General features: G+C 48.6%; 1 protein-coding gene across 1 annotated transcript in view; it reads left to right on the top strand.

The window, feature by feature from the left end:
- Positions 1 to 17,928, top strand: part of LOC112265212 (zinc finger protein neuro-d4-like) — a 49,747-nt gene that overhangs the window by 6,330 nt on the left and 25,489 nt on the right. Inside the window, exons 2-5 of the mRNA XM_042295999.1 lie at positions 8,767 to 8,796; positions 11,220 to 11,380; positions 16,366 to 16,473; positions 16,834 to 16,961. Of these exons, the coding sequence (XP_042151933.1) occupies positions 8,767 to 8,796; positions 11,220 to 11,380; positions 16,366 to 16,473; positions 16,834 to 16,961 (427 nt within the window). The remainder of the gene's footprint in view (positions 1 to 8,766; positions 8,797 to 11,219; positions 11,381 to 16,365; positions 16,474 to 16,833; positions 16,962 to 17,928) is intronic.

The raw sequence follows: 17,928 nt of genomic DNA, 5'->3' as shown, positions 1-17,928 counted from the left end.
TGTTGATGTGTCAGCATCAGTTTAACATCAGCACTGTGTGTGTGTGTGTGTGTGTGTGTGTGTGTATGGTGGTGCGTGCAGGCCTGTGTGTGTGTGTGTGTATGGTAGTGCGTCCAGGCCTGGGTGTGTGTGTGTGTGTGTGTATGGTAGTGCGTCCAGGCCTGCTGGGTGTGTGTGTGTTTGTGTGACAGCTCCTGGTGAACAACGCCACAGCCCCCTCAACAGCCCAATGTGTTCCAGCTGTTAGACTGGCAGATGCTAGCTGACACACACACACACACACACACACACACACACACACACACACACACACACACACACAAACATACATACAGTGCCTTGCGAAAGTATTCGGCCCCCTTGAACTTTGCGACCTTTTGCCACATTTCAGGCTTCAAACATAAAGATATAAAACTGTATTTTTTTGTGAAGAATCAACAACAAGTGGGACACAATCATGAAGTGGAACAACATTTATTGGATATTTCAAACTTTTTTAACGAATAAAAACCTGAAAAATTGGGCGTGCAAAATTATTCAGCCCCTTTACTTTCAGTGCAGCAAACTCTCTCCAGAAGTTCAGTGAGGATCTCTGAATGATCCAATGTTGACCTAAATGACTAATGATGATAAATGCAATCCACCTGTGTGTAATCAAGTCTCCGTATAAATGCACCTGCACTGTGATAGTCTCAGAGGTCCGTTAAAAGCGCAGAGAGCATCATGAAGAACAAGGAACACACCAGGCAGGTCCGAGATACTGTTGTGAAGAAGTTTAAAGCCGGATTTGGATACAAAAAGATTTCCCAAGCTTTAAACATCCCAAGGAGCACTGTGCAAGCGATAATATTGAAATGGAAGGAGTATCAGACCACTGCAAATCTACCAAGACCTGGCCATCCCTCTAAACTTTCAGCTCATACAAGGAGAAGACTGATCAGAGATGCAGCCAAGAGGCCCATGATCACTCTGGATGAACTGCAGAGATCTACAGCTGAGGTGGGAGACTCTGTCCATAGGACAACAATCAGTCGTATATTGCACAAATCTGCCCTTTATGGAAGAGTGGCAAGAAGAAAGCCATTTCTTAAAGATATCCATAAAAAGTGTCATTTAAAGTTTGCCACAAGCCACCTGGGAGACACACCAAACATGTGGAAGAAGGTGCTCTGGTCAGATGAAACCAAAATTGAACTTTTTGGCAACAATGCAAAACGTTATGTTTGGCGTAAAAGCAACACAGCTCATCACCCTGAACGCACCATCCCCACTGTCAAACATGGTGGTGGCAGCATCATGGTTTGGGCCTGCTTTTCTTCAGCAGGGACAGGGAAGATGGTTAAAATTGATGGGAAGATGGATGGAGCCAAATACAGGACCATTCTGGAAGAAAACCTGATGGAGTCTGCAAAAGACCTGAGACTGGGACGGAGATTTGTCTTCCAACAAGACAATGATCCAAAACATAAAGCAAAATCTACAATGGAATGGTTCAAAAATAAACATATCCAGGTGTTAGAATGGCCAAGTCAAAGTCCAGACCTGAATCCAATCGAGAATCTGTGGAAAGAACTGAAAACTGCTGTTCACAAATGCTCTCCATCCAACCTCACTGAGCTCGAGCTGTTTTGCAAGGAGGAATGGGAAAAATTTCAGTCTCTCGATGTGCAAAACTGATAGAGACATACCCCAAGTGACTTACAGCTGTAATCGCAGCAAAAGGTGGCGCTACAAAGTATTAACTTAAGGGGGCTGAATAATTTTGCACGCCCAATTATTCAGTTTTTGATTTGTTAAAAAAGTTTGAAATATCCAATAAATGTCGTTCCACTTCATGATTGTGTCCCACTTGTTGTTGATTCTTCACAAAAAATACAGTTTTATATCTTTATGTTTGAAGCCTGAAATGTGGCAAAAGGTCGCAAAGTTCAAGGAGGCCGAATACTTTCGCAAGGCACTGTACATACATACATACATACATACATACATACAGTGGGGCAAAAAAGTATTTAGTCAGCCACCAATTGTGCAAGTTCTCCCACTTAAAAAGATGAGAGAGGCCTGTAATTCTCATCATAGGTACACTTCAACTATGACAGACAAAATGAGAAAAAAAATCCAGAAAATCACATTGTAGGATTTTTAATGAATTTATTTGGAAATTATGGTGGAAAATAAGTATTTGGTCACCTACAAACAAGCAAGATTTCTGGCTCTCACAGACCTGTAACTTCTTCTTTAAGAGGCTCCTCTGTCCTTCACTCGTTACCTGTATTAATGGCACCTGTTTGAACTTGTTATCAGTATAAAAGACACCTGTCCACAACCTCAAATAGTCACACTCCAAACTCCACTATGGCCAAGACCAAAGAGCTGTCAAAGGACACCAGAAACAACATTGTAGACATGCACCAGGCTGGGAAGACTGAATCTGCAATAGGTAAACAGCTTGGTTTGAAGAAATCAACTGTGGGAGCAATTATTAGGAAATGGAAGACATACAAGACCCCTGATAATCTCCCTCGATCTGGGGCTCCACGCAAGATCTCACCCCGTGGGGTCAAAATGATCACAAGAACGGTGAGCAAAAATCCCAGAACCACACGGGGGGACCTAGTGAATGACCTGCAGAGAGCTGGGACCAAAGTAACAAAGCCTACCATCAGTAACACACTACGCCGCCAGGGACTCAAATCCTGCAGTGCCAGACATGTCCCCCTGCTTAAGCCAGTACATGTCCAGGCCCGTCTGAAGTTTGCTAGAGAGCATTTGGATGATCCAGAAGAAGATTGGGAGAATGTCATATGGTCAGATGAAACCAAAATAGAACTTTTTGGTAAAAACTCAACTCGTCGTGTTTGGAGGACAAAGAATGCTGAGTTGCATCCAAAGAACACCATACCTACTGTGAAGCATGGGGTTGGAAACATCATGCTTTGAGGCTGTTTTTCTGTAAAGGGACCAGGACGACTGCTCCGTGTAAAGGAAAGAATGAATGGGGCCATGTATCGTGAGATTTTGAGTGAAAACAAAGTATTGAGATAAACTTTTGTTTTTGACCAAATACTCATTTTCCACCATAATTTGCAAATAAATTCATTAAAAATCCTACAATGTGATTTTCTGAAAAAAAATTCTTCTCATTTTGTATGTCATAGTTGAAGTGTACCTATGATGAAAATGTACAGGCCTCTCTCATCTTTTTAAGTGGGAGAACTTGCACAATTGGTGGCTGACTAAATACTTTTTTGCCCCACTGTACATACATACATACTTACATACACACACACACACACACACACACACACACACACACACACACACACACACACACACACACACACACACACACACACACACACACACACACACACACACACACACACACACACATGTCATCACAGCATAGTCACCGATGGTCATCCTAGCCATGAAAAAGGCCTAGGTTACATGCTACATGGCGACGCCGAAGCCGATTCCCAAAGTGACAAGTCGTTGTGCTTGTCTGTGTACATTGTTTTTATTACGCACAAAGTATATCCACTGTCAACAGTTGGAGAGTGAGTTTGGGTGGACGCAATGCATACAGGCTACAGTTGATTATGTTTGGATGGAATTCATCTCCTTTCTGTAACGTACATTCAACTCTTTTGCCCTCACATGGTTTGATAATACTGCTAAGTATGTCTTTTCTGCAGCTCGTACATGTCGGCCCTCATTTTCAGGGTCTGGCTGGGAGTGTGAGGCAGCGGCTGGGTTTGGTGTCTGTGCTGTTCAGTTCTGGGCTGTTCTGCTCACTACACCAGGCCTATAGCTTTACACCTCCTAGTCTTCAGCAGCACAGCAAACATTACTGAGAGTACTGAGAGACCAAGAAAAGGCAGTCACATCTGTAGAGGGGGAGAAACAGAGATAAATCATTTCTCTGGGTACTGTGAAAGAGAGGGGGGGGGAGATGGAGGAGGTGGAATGGGTAAGGGTGATATTGCATAGTGTAATCTGCAGACTGGGTGTGGGGGGATGGGTGCACAGATTGCCTTTCCTCCACCAGGCAAGGCAGAGCCTGCCTCACACTGCTGTGCTTTGTGGACCAGGGCAGTAAAGCATCAGTACTGAAGGCCTATGACCATGGTCCGAAGGCTAGTCTACAGAGGCTGTTCACCACACTGCTGCCTTCACACACACACACACACACACACACACACACACACACACACACACACACACACACATGACCATCCACACAACCCACTCCCCCATATGTGTGTGTTGAACATATTGGTTCAAACCTTATGATAGAGAGAGTGCTTTTGTGTACGTAGCTGTCTCCTGTAGGCCTATGTGATGTGAAATCATCCTTCCTTGATAATCCATCAGCTCAACGCCATGCCATTTCTCTTGCAGCGTCATTATGCGTACATCACCAAGTTAGAAATCACCATTAGGAAGTCATCCATTTTCCTAATTGCCATTTTGTAATTGTAGCTTGGTTTTTATGACTGGTTCATATTTTACATGGTGAGGTTTCATTTTCCAATGACCTGACTTTCCCTCTAGGTGGAGCCCTCTGTTTCTCTTTCATTCAAGCCACTGCTAATTGAGGCTAATTGGAGAGTGGTCAGGGGTTGGAGCTCTGGGTATTGTAGTTTGTAAATTGCGGTCGTAGCATGTACTGTGTGTAGGTGTGTCATTCTGTGGACTGCAGTTTATTGCTCTTGCTTCCAATGCCTTAGAAAGTGGGTTATAGAGGGCGTTACGGTGGGGGGGTTGTGCTATCTTGGAGGGTTGTATGTTTGCCTGTCTGCGTGTGTGTGTGTGTGTGTGTGTGTGTCTGTATGTGTGTGTGTGTGTGTGTGTGTCTGTACTGTATGTGTGTGTGTGTGTGTGTGTGTGTGTGTGTGTGTGTGTGTGTGTGTGTGTGTGTGTGTGTGTGTGTGTGTGTGTGTGTGTGTGTGTGTGTGTGTGTGTGTGTGTGTGTGTGTGTGTGTGTGTGTGTGTGTGTGTGTGTGTGTGTGTGTGTGTGTGTGTGTGTGTGTGTGTGTGTGTGTGTGTGTGTGTGTGTGTGTGTGCTCCCAGCCATATGCTCCTTTCTCTGCTCTGCTTTTTGTTTGGACCAATCGCTCCCCTCTGTTTGTCTGGTGTCGAGATGCTCTGTGTGTTTAAGATTGTTAAAAAAGGCACTCGATGCTCCAGGCTTTTCCTCGTTTCTCCTTCTTTGTGTGTTTTTGTGTCTGTGTCTGGATCAGTGACTGGTCTGAAACCTGCTAACGTGTCTATCCTTGTGTACTATCTGTGTGTTTTTGTGTCTGTGTCTGGATCAGTGACTGGTCTGAAACCTGCTAACGTGTCTATCCTTGTGTACTATCTGTGTGGTTTTGTGTCTGTGTCTGGATCAGTGACTGGTCTGAAACCTGCTAACGTGTCTATCCTTGTGTACTATCAGTGTGGTTTTGTGTCTGTGTCTGGATCAGTGACTGGTCTGAAACCTGCTAATGTGTCTATCCTTGTGTACTATCTGTGTGGTTTTGTGTCTGTGTCTGGATCAGTGACTGGTCTGAAACCTGCTAACGTGTCTATCCTTGTGTACTATCTGTGTGGTTTTGTGTCTGTGTCTGGATCAGTGACTGGTCTGAAACCTGCTAACGTGTTTTTCCTTGTGTACTATCCGTGTGGTTTTGTGTCTGTGTCTGGATCAGTGACTGGTCTGAAACCTGCTAACGTGTTTTTCCTTGTGTACTATCCGTGTGGTTTTGTGTCTGTGTCTGGATCAGTGACTGGTCTGAAACCTGCTAACGTGTTTTTCCTTGTGTACTATCTGTGTGGTTTTGTACGGTTTTGTTTCCGGCTGAATCCAGAGTTCTGATTGTGTAGGGCTGCTGATGGATGGTCATCTCACACGGGTCCAGCAGCGCTGTGCTCCGCTTGTTTAGAACTACACTGGCCGTAGAGTTACGTTGCTGAAACAGCTTCCCCCTCCATGCTTGTGGCCATAGAGTTGATCAATTATTTCCCCCCTCGGTGAAACATAGCCGTGCCTTACCTGTCCACTTCAGCCTGCCTCACAGAGTCCCTGCTAAGCCCCCGGAGCTGAAAGCAGGCCAGACCACCAGTACAGGCCCTCAGCTCCTCCATGTTGTTGTAGGCCACTGGTAGAAGGACTCTCTGGATGCTGACAGTGGACAGAATAGAGAAGCTTGGTCATGTCTGTCTCTGCCTGGTTTCCCTGGTGATGTGGTATATATATTCAGCTCTCCCAGCCTAGCTTCCACTAACCCCAAATAGTTTTTTTTTTTTTTAAACCTTCAAGGGCAAACAGCCGCGGCGTAATGTAATGAGATTGCAGACAGAAGCGACCAAACTGAAAGCAGCCATTTTCTACAGCTGTCAACTTCTTGTTGAAAGGGCCGACTTATTCCGATAGCTCGAATGGCAGCGCCAGGGTGACGGGGTGGGGGAGGGGATGAATTGGGGAGTGGGGGGGGCAAGGGTGCAGAGAAGAGAGGGCGCAGGGAGAGGAGGAGGGAGAGGGTGGAACCTCCGGGGTTATAGCTGCTTTGCATATTGAATGTTTTCTCTCCTCTTACCCCATTGCAGCCCGTTCCTGTCCTAGCAGGACTAGTGCAGCCTTTCAGATCAAGCCTATTTCCACACCTCACACTTAATATTTTAAAAGCTGGGTGCATAGGTTTGTGTGTGTATGTGTGCACGTGGCGTGCCCGTGTGTCCTTCTGCCTCTTTTGCATTTAGGGGTATTTATTTGTGGGGACGTGTGCGTTCTCCCCGGCCAGCGTATCCATGGGGTTTGTCTAAAAAGGAAGATTGATGGGAAACATTATGTCTGTGTTGTCATCTTGAAGAATGACACATATCTAGTGATTACCCTGATGTTTCCACCGTCATCGAAGCTCTGCTGTGGAATGCCAACAGGACAGTGGAACAGTACGTCTAGAATATCACACTTCCATACACAACCACATCATCCACTACCCCCCACCCAACACCACTCAGCCTCAGTTGAACTGATTTCGCTGCTGCCACCATGGCTAAGCTTCATCCCAAATGGCAGACTATTCCCTATATAGTGCCCTGGTCAAAAGCAGCGCACTATTAGGCAACAGGGTGCGTCTAAGTCCAAGTCCCTTAGTCTTGTTCCAGTCCCTTCCTGCTGTGTGTCACATCCTCTGGTATCCAGGCCTCCTCTCATCCCATAGAAAGCACTAGTGAGTGACTATAGGTTGGACTGCCGGGGAGGGAAGGGGGTCACAACATATCCCTTTTAATGCCCAGCCAGAACATCTCTAATCCCCAGTGCAGAGGTCGGGTCTGATGGTATAGTATGGAGTGTGAGGTGTAGCCAATCCCAATATTCTGTCTTGTCTGTTACACTGGAATTTGTGCTATATTTCCTATATACTACTGTATGGATGACACACGTATGTACTGTACAGCAGTACACTGTATGGATGACACACGCATGTACTGTACAGCAGTATACTGTATGAATGACACACATATGTACTGTACAGCAGTATACTGTATGAATGACACACATATGTACTGTACAGCAGTATACTGTATGGATGACACACATATGTACTGTACAGCAGTATACTGTATGGATGACACACGTATGTACTGTACAGCAGTATACTGTATGGATGACACACGCATGTACTGTACAGCAGTATACTGTATGGATGACACACGCATGTACTGTACAGCAGTATACTGTATGGATGACACACGTATGTACTGTACAGCAGTATACTGTATGGATGACACACGTATGTACTGTACAGCAGTATACTGTATGGATGACACACGTATGTACTGTACAGCAGTATAATGTATGGATGACACACATATGTACTGTGTACAGTATACTGTATGGTTGAGATTGTATGTGCTGTGTACAGTATACTGTATGGATGACACACATATGTACTGTGTACAGTATACTGTATGGATGACACATGTATGTACTGTACAGCAGTATACTGTATGGATGACACACGTATGTACTGTATAGCAGTATAATGTATGGATGACACACGTATGTACTGTACAGCAGTATACTGAATGGTTGAGATTGTATGTGCTGTGTACTGTATATTGTATGGTTGCAAATCTATGTATTAACAGTCATTTGATCACTCTTTTGTTTCTGAGAAATGCAGATGAGCTTTGTGATTGACATAAATTCCCTGAAAACACACGGTTATATTAACAGTATTGCACTTTTCATGTAGCCTCATTTTGACCAGCTAATAGCCCACCGAATACACACAATACTGCATGTTGTATGGTTGTGATCCTATATACTGTGTGTTGTATGGTAGTGATCCTATATACTGTATGTTGTATGGTTGTGATCCTATATACTGTATGTTGTATGGTTGTGATCCTATATACTGTATGTTGTATGGTTGTGATCCTATATACTGTATGTTGTATGGTTGTGATCCTATATACTGTATGTTGTATGGTTGTGATCCTATATACTGTATGTTGTATGGTTGTGATCCTATATACTGTATGTTGTATGGTTGTGATCCTATATACTGCATGTTGTATGGTTGTGATCCTATATACTGTGCACTGTATGAACAATATACTGAATGTCTGCCATGGCTGGCAACCTTGGTGTTGTGACTGTGTTAGAGAAGCACCAGGAATAACATCGGTGATGTACAGGATTGAAGGAAAGGAGGGAAGGAGAGGAGGAAGGCAGTGACTCACAGTGCCCCTCTATCTTTGTGTTCACAGGCAATCTGGAGGAACCGTCATTAAGAACAGGTAAGGAGGAGGAGGGGAGGAGGAGGGAGGAGGAGGAGGGGGGGGGGGGGGGAGGGGAGGAGGGGGAGGAGGAGGAGGGGGAGGAGGAGGAGGGGAGGAGGGGGGGAGGAGGAGGGGAGGAGGGAGGAGGGAGGAGGAGGAGGAGGGGAGGAGGAGGGAGGAGGAGGGAGGAGGAGGAGGAGGGAGGGGAGGGGAGGAGGAGGAGGGGAGGAGGAGGGGGAGGAGGAGGGGAGGAGGAGGGGGAGGAGGGGGAGGGGAGGAGGGGGAGGAGGAGGAGGGGGGAGGGGGAGGAGGAGGAGGGGAGGAGGAGGAGGAGGGAGGAGGAGGAGGAGGAGGAGGAGGAGGGAGGAGGAGGAGGAGGAGGAGGGAGGGAGGAGGGGGGGAGGGAGGAGGGAGGAGGGGGGGAGGGGGAGGGGGGAGGGAGGGAGGAGGAGGGAGGGAGGGAGGGGGAGGAGGGGGGAGGAGGAGGGAGGAGGGAGGAGGAGGGGGGAGGAGGAGGGAGGAGGAGGAGGGGAGGAGGAGGGAGGAGGAGGGGAGGAGGAGGGAGGAGGAGGAGGGGGGAGGAGGGAGGAGGAGGAGGAGGGGGGAGGAGGAGGGAGGAGGAGGGGAGGAGGGAGGAGGAGGAGGGAGGAGGGGGAGGAGGAGGGGAGGAGGGGGGGGAGGAGGGGAGGAGGGGAGGAGGGGGAGGAGGGGGGGGGGGGAGGAGGGGGGAGGAGGAGGAGGGGAGGGGGGGGGGGAGGAGGGGGAGGAGGAGGAGGGGAGGAGGAGGAGAGGAGGGAGGAGGAGGGGGGGGGAGGAGGAGGGGGAGGAGGAGGAGGGGAGGAGGAGGAGGGGAGGAGGGAGGAGGAGGAGGGAGGAGGAGGAGGAGGGGGGGGGAGGAGGAGGGGGGGGAGGAGGAGGAGGGGAGGAGGGGGAGGAGGAGGAGGGGGAGGAGGAGGGAGGAGGAGGAGGAGGGGAGGAGGAGGGAGGAGGAGGAGGGGGAGAGGAGGGAGGAGGAGGGGAGGAGGAGGGAGGAGGAGGAGGAGGGGAGGAGGAGGGAGGAGGAGGAGGGGAGGAGGGGGAGGAGGAGGGGAGGAGGAGGGAGGAGGAGGAGGAGGGGGGAGGAGGGAGGAGGAGGAGGGGAGGAGGGGGGGAGGAGGGGGAGGGGAGGAGGGGGAGGAGGGGGGGGAGGGGGGAGGGGCAGGGGAGGAGGAGGAGGAGGGGAGGAGGAGGGAGGAGGAGGTACTACATAGACTTGCATTCACTTACAGTACAAATACACACGCACATTTACCATCAAGTGCCCACATGTACAACACACACACACACCACTGACATTATGTTGTCTAGCAGTGAACAGTTCTATTCTACCTCATTTGGCGACGCTGATTTCCTCGCTCCGTTCACACATTCAGAGCACTGTGTCTCACCTTTCATGAGTCTCTACATGCCCTGGCACCACACAACCCAGGTCCTTCTGATGAGTCTCGACATGCCCTGGCACCACACAACCCAGGTCCTTCTGATGAGTCTCTACGTGCCCTGGTACCACACAGCCCAGGTCCTTCTGATGAGTCTCTACGTGCCCTGGTACCACACAGCCCAGGTCCTTCTGATGAGTCTCTACGTTCCCTGGTACCACACAGCCCAGGTCCTTCTGATGAGTCTCTACGTGCTCTGGCACCACACAGCCCAGGTCCTTCTGATGAGTCTCTACGTGCCCTGGCACCACACAGCCCAGGTCCTTCTGATGAGTCTCTACGTGCCCTGGTACCACACAGCCCAGGTCCTTCTGATGAGTCTCTATGTGCCCTGGCACCACACAGCCCAGGTCCTTCTGATGAGTCTCTACGTGGCCTGGCACCACACAGCCCAGGTCATTCTGATGAGTCTCTACGTGCCCTGGCACCACACAGCTCATGTCCTTCTGATGAGTCTCTACATGCCCTGGCACCACACAGCCCAGGTCCTTCTGATGAGTCTCTACATGCCCTGGCACCACACAGCCCAGGTCCTTCTGATGAGTCTCTACATGCCCTGGCACCACACAGCCCAGGTCCTTCTGATGAGTCTCTACGTTCCCTGGTACCACACAGCCCAGGTCCTTCTGATGAGTCTCTACGTGCCCTGGCACCACACAGCCCAGGTCATTCTGATGAGTCTCTACGTGCCCTGGCACCACACAGCCCATGTCCTTCTGATGAGTCTCTACATGCCCTGGCACCACACAGACCAGGGCTTCTGAGAAACCCACGGCCAGACCCAGAGAGAGACAGAAGAATGATACTGTAAAACAGATGCTCCATCTTCACGTTCTCACTGTAGAGTGTGGATAATGCAATGTCGACGTGTGGGTCCTGAAGTAAAATGACCTAGGTTAACAGGGCTCTGTGTCTCTCTCTTGCCTCCCTGTGCCCGTTGTGTGCCACCCTGTCTGTGCCAAGTCTGGGCGAGGAGTTCTACAGAGAGGCCATCGAGCACTGCCGCAGCTACAATGCCCGCCTGTGTGCTGAGCGCTCCATGCGCCTGCCCTTCCTGGACTCCCAGACCGGCGTGGCACAGAGCAACTGCTACATCTGGATGGAGAAGAACCACCGCGGCCCAGGTGTGTGTGTGTGTCCTTGTGTGTGTGTGAGGTCTAGGCTGCGTGCATGTGCGTGTGTGTGTTCGTGGACAGCATGTTATAGTGTGTTCCAATGCATGAAGCCCTGTAACAAAACACAGGGTAAGAGGCAGCATGAAGAGGTATGAGGCCTGGGGTAGGGAGGTCTGGAACACAGCCTCCAGGTGTTCCGAGTTCAGTTCTCCTCTGCTCTCAGCAGCCCTTTGTCCTCTGTGTTGTTCTCCCATCTTCTCCCTCTCTCTATCGTTCTCTCCCCCTCTTCTCCCTCTCTCTATTGTTCTCTATCCCCTCTTCTCCCTCTCTCTATCTTTCTCTCTCCCCTCTCCTCTCTCTCTCTTTCTCTCTCCCCTCTACTCCCTCTCTCTGTCTTTCTCTCTCCCCTCTCCTCCCTCTATATTTCTCTTCCCATCTTTCTCTCTCCCCTCTCCTTCCTCCCTCTCCCTTTCTCTCTCCCCTCCCTCCCTCACTATCCTTCTCTCTCCCTCTCCTCCCTCACTCTATCCTTCTCTCTCCCCTCTCCTTCCTCTCTATCTTTCTCTCTCCCCTCTCCTCCCTCACTCTATCCTTCTCTCTCCCCTCTCCTTCCTCTCTATCTTTCTCTCTCCCCTCTCCTCCCTCACTCTATCCTTCTTTCTCCCCTCTCCTCCCTCACTACATCCTTCTTTCTCCCCTCCCCTCTCCTCCCTCACTATATCATTCTCTCTCCCCTCTCCTTCCTCTCTATCTTTCTCTCTCCCCTCTCCTCCCTCACTCTCTCCTTCTTTCTCTCCTCCCTCACTACATCCTTCTTTCTCCCCGCTCCTCCCTCACTATATCCTTCTTTCTCTCTCCCCTCTCCTCCCTCACTCTATCCTTCTTTCTCCCCTCTCCTCCCTCACTACATCCTTCTTTCTCCCCTCTCCTCCCTCACTCTATCCTTCTTTCTCCCCTCTCCTCCCTCACTCTGTCCTTCTCGCTCCCCTCTCTTCCCTCACTCTATCCTTCTCTCTCCCCTCTCCTTCCTCTCTATCTTTCTCTCCCCTCTCCTCCCTCACTCTATCCTCCTCTCTCCCCTCTCCTCCCTCACTATCCTTCTCTCTCCCCCTCCTCTCTCACACCTATCCTTCTCTCTCCCCTCTCCTTCCTCTCTATCTTTCTTTCTCCCCTCTCCTCCCTCACTCTATCCTCCTCTCTCCCCTCTCCTCCCTCACTCTATCCTTCTCTCTCTCCCCTCTCCTCCCTCTCTCTTTCTCTCTCCCCTCTCCTCCCTCTCTCTTTTCCTCCCCTCCCCTCCCTCACTATCCTTCTCTCTCAGAGACTGATTGAGGTACAGGTTTGTCAAGCACAGAGACTGATGGAGGTACAGGTTTGTCAAGCACAGAGACTGATGGAGATACAGGTTTGTCAAGCACAGAGACTGATGGAGGTACAGGTTTGTCAAGTACAGAGACTGATGGAGGTACAGGTTTGTCAAGCACAGAGACTGATGGAGATACAGGTTTGTCAAGCACAGAGACTGATGGAGGTACAGCTTTGTCAAGCACAGAGACTGATGGAGGTATAGGTTTGTCAAGCACAGAGACTGATGGAGATACAGGTTTGTCAAGCACAGAGACTGATGGAGGTACAGGTTTGTCAAGCACAGAGACTGATGGAGGTATAGGTTTGTCAAGCACAGAGACTGATGGAGATACAGGTTTGTCAAGCACAGAGACTGATGGAGATACAGGTTTGTCAAGCACAGAGACTGATGGAGGTACAGGTTTGTCAAGTACAGAGACTGATGGAGGTATATGTTTGTCAAGCACAGAGACTGATGGAGGTATAGGTTTGTCAAGCACAGAGACTGATGGAGGTATAGGTTTGTCAAGCACAGAGACTGATGGAGGTATAGGTTTGTCAAGCACAGAGACTGATGGAGATACAGGTTTGTCAAGCACAGAGACTGATGGAGGTACAGCTTTGTCAAGCACAGAGACTGATGGAGGTATAGGTTTGTCAAGCACAGAGACTGATTGAGGTACAGGTTTGTCAAGCACAGAGACTGATGGAGGTACAGGTTTGTCAAGCGCAGAGACTGATGGAGGTACAGGTTTGTCAAGCACAGAGACTGATGGAGGTATAGGTTTGTCAAGCACAGAGACTGATGGAGGTATAGGTTTGTCAAGCACAGAGACTGATGGAGGTACAGGTTTGTCAAGCACAGAGACTGATGGAGGTATAGGTTTGTCAAGCACAGAGACTGATTGAGGTATATGTTTGTCAAGCACAGAGACTGATTGAGGTATAGGTTTGTCAAGCGCAGAGACTGATGGAGGTACAGGTTTGTCAAGCACAGAGACTGATGGAGGTATAGGTTTGTCAAGCACAGAGACTGATGGAGGTACAGGTTTGTCAAGCACAGAGACTGATTGAGGTATATGTTTGTCAAGCACAGAGACTGATTGAGGTATATGTTTGTCAAGCACAGAGACTGATTGAGGTATATGTTTGTCAAGCACAGAGACTGATTGAGGTATATGTTTGTCAAGCACAGAGACTGATGGAGGTATAGGTTTGTCAAGCACAGAGACTGATTGAGGTATATGTTTGTCAAGCACAGAGACTGATTGAGGTATATGTTTGTCAAGCACGGAGACTGATGGAGGTATATGTTTGTCAAGCACAGAGACTGATGGAGGTACAGGTTTGTCAAGTACAGAGACTGATGGAGGTACAGGTTTGTCAAGCACAGAGACTGATGGAGATACAGGTTTGTCAAGCACAGAGACTGATGGAGGTACAGCTTTGTCAAGCACAGAGACTGATGGAGGTATAGGTTTGTCAAGCACAGAGACTGATGGAGATACAGGTTTGTCAAGCACAGAGACTGATGGAGGTACAGGTTTGTCAAGCACAGAGACTGATGGAGGTATAGGTTTGTCAAGCACAGAGACTGATGGAGATACAGGTTTGTCAAGTACAGAGACTGATGGAGGTACAGGTTTGTCAAGCACAGAGACTGATGGAGATACAGGTTTGTCAAGCACAGAGACTGATGGAGGTACAGCTTTGTCAAGCACAGAGACTGATGGAGGTATAGGTTTGTCAAGCACAGAGACTGATTGAGGTATATGTTTGTCAAGCACAGAGACTGATGGAGGTACAGGTTTGTCAAGCACAGAGACTGATTGAGGTATATGTTTGTCAAGCACAGAGACTGATTGAGGTATATGTTTGTCAAGCACAGAGACTGATTGAGGTATATGTTTGTCAAGCACAGAGACTGATTGAGGTATATGTTTGTCAAGCACAGAGACTGATGGAGGTATAGGTTTGTCAAGCACAGAGACTGATTGAGGTATATGTTTGTCAAGCACAGAGACTGATTGAGGTATATGTTTGTCAAGCACAGAGACTGATGGAGGTATATGTTTGTCAAGCACAGAGACTGATGGAGGTACAGGTTTGTCAAGCACAGAGACTGATTGAGGTATAGGTTTGTCAAGCACAGAGACTGATGGAGGTATATGTTTGTCAAGCACAGAGACTGATTGAGGTATATGTTTGTCAAGCACAGAGACTGATTGAGGTATATGTTTGTCAAGCAAAGAGACTGATGGAGGTACAGGTTTGTCAAGCACAGAGACTGATTGAGGTATAGATTTGTCAAGCACAGAGACTGATGGAGGTATAGGTTTGTCAAGCACAGAGACTGATGGAGGTACAGGTTTGTCAAGCACAGAGACTGATGGAGGTATAGATTTGTCAAGCACAGAGACTGATGGAGGTATAGATTTGTCAAGCACAGAGACTGATGGAGGTATAGGTTTGTCAAGCACAGAGACTGATGGAGGTACAGGTTTGTCAAGCACAGAGACTGATGGAGGTATAGATTTGTCAAGCACAGAGACTGATTGAGGTACAGGTTTGTCAAGCACAGAGACTGATGGAGGTATAGATTTGTCAAGCACAGAGACTGATGGAGGTATAGATTTGTCAAGCACAGAGACTGATGGAGGTATAGGTTTGTCAAGCACAGAGACTGATTGAGGTACAGGTTTGTCAAGCACAGAGACTGATTGAGGTACAGGTTTGTCAAGCACAGAGACTGATGGAGGTACAGGTTTGTCAAGCACAGAGACTGATGGAGGTATAGATTTGTCAAGCACAGAGACTGATGGAGGTATAGATTTGTCAAGCACAGAGACTGATGGAGGTATAGGTTTGTCAAGCACAGAGACTGATGGAGGTACAGGTTTGTCAAGCACAGAGACTGATGGAGGTATAGATTTGTCAAGCACAGAGACTGATTGAGGTACAGGTTTGTCAAGCACAGAGACTGACAGAGACTGATGGACTGATGGAGATACAGGTTTGTCAAGCACAGAGACTGATGGAGATACAGGTTTGTCAAGCACAGAGACTGATGGAGGTACAGGTTTGTCAAGCACAGAGACTGATGGAGGTATAGATTTGTCAAGCACAGAGACTGATGGAGGTATAGGTTTGTCAAGCACAGAGACTGATGGAGGTATAGATTTGTCAAGCACAGAGACTGATGGAGGTATAGATTTGTCAAGCACAGAGACTGATTGAGGTATATGTTTGTCAAGCACAGAGACTGATGGAGGTATAGGTTTGTCAAGCACAGAGACTGATTGAGGTATATGTTTGTCAAGCACAGAGACTGATGGAGGTATAGGTTTGTCAAGCACAGAGACTGATGGAGGTATAGATTTGTCAAGCACAGAGACTGATGGAGGTATATGTTTGTCAAGCACAGAGACTGATGGAGGTATAGGTTTGTCAAGCACAGAGACTGATGGAGGTATAGATTTGTCAAGCACAGAGACCATAAAAGCTTAGAATTTCTGTTTGCACAAAAAAACGAACATGTCCCTTCTATTTAAAGTGGATAACATCATCACCTTAACCCCGTCAGTATAGTTTAGTCTGTTTTAGCAGTTTTTCACAACTTGTTGCATTGTTCTTTGTTTGGCCCCCAGGTTTGGCCCCAGGACAGTTGTATACTTACCCTGCGCGCTGCTGGCGCAAGAAGAGGCGGCTAAACATTCTGGAGGACCCGCGCCTCGGACCCATTGAGTTTAAGATTGGTACGAGACAAGAGAACTGGAAAGGAGGATGAGAAGGCCGTAGAATGACGGAGAAAAACCACAGGAGGCTGGTGACTTTTTAATTGTGGAGAACGGGCTCCTGGTAATGGCTTCAGTGGAAAAAGTGGAATGGTAACAAATATGTCAGAAACATGGTTTCCATGGTTTCCAGGTGTTTGATGCCATTCCATTCACTCCGTTCCAGACATTATTATGAGCCTTCCTCCCCTCGGCAGCCTCCTGTGGTGTACTGTAGCTGTACTGTCTGTCAGGGCAAAGGGGTAGCTGGGAATGAATTCTAACATGTAGTAGCAGGGGAGTGTTACTGTAACGTACGGTATGGTGTGTGTGTGTGTTCAGACTACGAGGCGTCTCTGAAGAAGGAAGGGGGCTTGCCGGAGGGGCCGGTGTTGGAATCACTGCTCAGTGGAGAGACTCTGGACAAGAAGGTGGAGACCAAGGAAGAGGAACCTATGAGCGAGTGCCAGGTAAGAGGAGCTTAGAATCACTCATGGTGGCACACACACACATACACACACACACACACACACACACACACACGTACACACACACACACACACACACACACACACACACACACACACACACACACATGGGTACGCAAGTTCTAGTTTCCCTTTGTCATGCTCTCTTGGAGCCCTCTGACCCATTCCTCTACGTCTTCACCTTGGAGTTGCTGTGTAGTTTCTTTATTCTCCTCTCTCCCTCTCTGGTTCTCTATCTAGCTCTCTGGTTCTCTCTCTCCCTCTCTGGTTCTCCCTCTCCCTCTCTGGTTCTCTCTCTCTCCCTCTCTGGTTCTCTCTCTAGCTCTCTAGTTCTCTCTCCCCCTCTGGTTCTCTCTCTCCCCCTCTGGTTCTCTCTCACTCTCTCTGGCTCTCTCTCTCTCCCTCTGTCTCTCTCTCCCTCTCTGGTTCTCTCTCTCTAGTTCTCTCTCCCTCTGTCGCTCTCACTCTCTCTGGTTCTCACGCTCTCTAGTTCTCTCTCCCCCTCTGGTTCACTCTCTCTCCCTCTGTCTCTCTCACTCTCTCTGGTTCTCTCTCTCTCTCTAGTTCTCTCTCCCCTCTGGTTCTCTCTCTCTCTCTCCCTCCCTCTTTGCTTCTCTCTCTCCCTCACTCTCTACCCTTCTCTCTCCTTCTCTAGTTCTCTCTCCCCCTCTGGTTCACTCTCTCTCCCTCTGTCTCTCTCGCTCTCTCTGGTTCTCTCTCTCTAGTTCTCACTCTCTCTGGCTCTCTCTCTCTCCCTCTGTCTCTCTCTCCCTCTCTGGTTCTCTCTCTCTAGTTCTCTCTCCCTCTGTCGCTCTCACTCTCTCTGGTTCTCACGCTCTCTAGTTCTCTCTCCCCCTCTGGTTCACTCTCTCTCCCTCTGTCTCTCTCACTCTCTCTGGTTCTCTCTCTCTCTCTAGTTCTCTCTCCCCTCTGGTTCTCTCTCTCTCTC

Source organism: Oncorhynchus tshawytscha, linkage group LG13 (genome assembly GCF_018296145.1).
Source record: "Oncorhynchus tshawytscha isolate Ot180627B linkage group LG13, Otsh_v2.0, whole genome shotgun sequence".
In the NCBI taxonomy this organism is placed as follows: domain Eukaryota; kingdom Metazoa; phylum Chordata; class Actinopteri; order Salmoniformes; family Salmonidae; genus Oncorhynchus; species Oncorhynchus tshawytscha.
The sequence above is the reverse complement of the archived record's forward strand: the minus strand, read 5'-3'. Positions and strand labels throughout refer to the sequence as shown.